The sequence below is a fragment of the Nematolebias whitei genome, chromosome 18 (genome assembly GCF_014905685.2).
Source record: "Nematolebias whitei isolate Nwh7 chromosome 18, NemWhi1, whole genome shotgun sequence".
NCBI classification, from domain to species: Eukaryota; Metazoa; Chordata; class Actinopteri; order Cyprinodontiformes; family Rivulidae; genus Nematolebias; species Nematolebias whitei.
Window position 1 is genome coordinate 39,408,535 of NC_056515.1, and position 2,206 is coordinate 39,410,740.

Below are 2,206 nucleotides of genomic sequence, written 5' to 3' on the forward strand. Positions count from 1 at the left end.
CATCCATTGATCCATTTGTCCATCCTCATCATCCATCTGTTCATCCATCCATCCACCCATTTGTTTATCCATCAATCTGCCCATCCATCCATCCATCTGCCAGTCCATGCAACCATCCATCCATTTAATTATCCATCCATCTGCTCATCCATCCATCTGTTCATCCAGCCATCCATTTGTCCTTTCTCATCCATCCATCTGTTCATCCAGCCATCCATTTGTTCATCCATCATCTGCCAATCCATGCAACATCCATCCATCCAAGTATCCATCTCTCTATCCATATATCCATCTTTTCATCCATCCCCTGTTTCTCATTCCTTCATTCTTCTCACCGTCACTTTTTTCCTTCATTCCTTCTTTTTTATTTTTTCTCTTTTCTAGTGATTTTTTTTAATCCAGTCATTTTTATAAAGACTTTAATGAAGTCAGGATGGGCGTTTGGAGAAGTTTTTATTTTTATTATTATTATTTCTTTTCTTGGGTTTCTTTGTAGTATTAATGAACAGTCAGTATCTTACCTGCAGCTCTTCATCCCTACTCGACACGTTTCTCTCCTGAACCTTCACTTTCTGCTCTAATTGTAACTTTATCACATCTCAAAGTTTAGAAACTTTCATTTCTGTTCTCGCTGTTGAACACGGGCTTTTATTTTCCAACATCAAATCTCACAGGAAGTGATTTGTTGCCTGGCAACCGTTATTGATCAGTGCATGGATCGTTGTATTGGAAGTGTTTGTGTATCTCTGAGAGTTTGGCGCCTCTGGTCTGTTCAGAGAGGACTTCAGCCAGAACCCGATAGGCTGGAGCCTGAGACGTGCACATGCATGCACACACACATGCATGCACACACACATGCACGCACACACACATGCACGCACACACACATGCACGCGTGCACACAAACCTTCAGTTTCAGGTCAGAAAAATAAAAACAAGTTTGTTTTTTATCGTGAGTTCAGTTTTTGTGTCTGGCTCTCCTCTCTCCTCCTCACTGCTCCTTTAATATTTGATGTCTCCTCTTTGTGATCCTCCTTCAGGCCCCCCAGACCAGGAGGAACCCCGGATTCTCCTCGGAGGACGCCTGCCGCCCCCCATCAGCCCTCCAACCCGGCGCTGCAGGCCCAGATCAAACAAGGTAACTACAAAAGGAGGGGGCGCTCATTTCAAACGCCCCTGAGGCCCTGTGGGCGGGTGGGGGCGGGGGGTTAATAATGCAGCCCGTCGGCTCTGAAACCCACAGAGGGTCAGAAAACATGGAAGCTGCTGCTGTTTCCTGGGTCGGCAGGTCTTTAAAGGCTGACCTGTAGTTTTGACTCGAGGTTGGAGTTCAGGTGGAGAAGAAACCGGAGAAAAAGTTAATTTAGTGAAACGTAAGAAACGCTTTTTTCCCGTGCGGAGGACACTTATCGTCATAAATCTGAAGGGTTAACAAGATAAACTGTACAAATGATAAATTTCTACAGTTATCGGGGTGACGTTAAAACTATTATCAGGCTAATATCCGACTGTTTTGAAAGTTTTTCTTTTTAAGGTTCTAAGAAAAGCACCGAGGAGTGAAGGCTTTTATTGAACCAGTGAAACTTTGTGACTGTCGTTCATCCACCCACCGGATGTTCACCCTCGCATGGTCTTTATGGGACACGCTTAATTTTGTCCAAGTTTTTTATTTTTTATTTTGTTGCTGTCGATACACAATTTTCTGACAAAGTCAAGAAAACATTCTGGGTTTTTTGTTTGGTCAGAATTTTGTCTAACGCTCTTATAACTTTGCAGTAACTTTACTCCACTCTCGTGTTCCTTTGGGGAAAGAACGGCCACGTTAAAATGCAGTCAAAACAAATTTTCATTCCATATTTGTCATTTTAAAAAATTCCTCTTAATATTTTTTACCTCCATCCCTAGGCCCACTAGGTGGTGCCCCAGCTTTTATAATTCTGAACCTCTGAAAAAAATCTACAGAGGTGGAGTTCCCACCTCTCTCTCTCTCTCTGCCTCGATCCCACCTCTCATCCCACCTCTCATCCCACCTGTCATCCCACCTGTCATCCGCCTCTCATCCCACCTGTCATCCACCTCTCATCCCGCCTCTCATCCCACCTCTCATCCCGCCTCTCATCCCACCTCTCATCCCGCCTCTCATCCCACCTCTCATCCCACCTCTCATCCCACCTCTCATCTGCCTATCATCCCGCCTCTCATCCGC

At 44.7% G+C, this 2,206-nt stretch overlaps 1 protein-coding gene across 1 annotated transcript in view; it reads left to right on the forward strand.

Annotated features, from left to right (window-relative positions):
* LOC119425103 (WD repeat-containing protein 7) overlaps nucleotides 1–2,206 on the forward strand; it is a 92,552-nt gene that overhangs the window by 26,888 nt on the left and 63,458 nt on the right. The window contains exon 18 of the mRNA XM_037692627.1: nucleotides 1,041–1,138. Within this exon, the coding sequence (XP_037548555.1) occupies nucleotides 1,041–1,138 (98 nt within the window). The remainder of the gene's footprint in view (nucleotides 1–1,040; nucleotides 1,139–2,206) is intronic.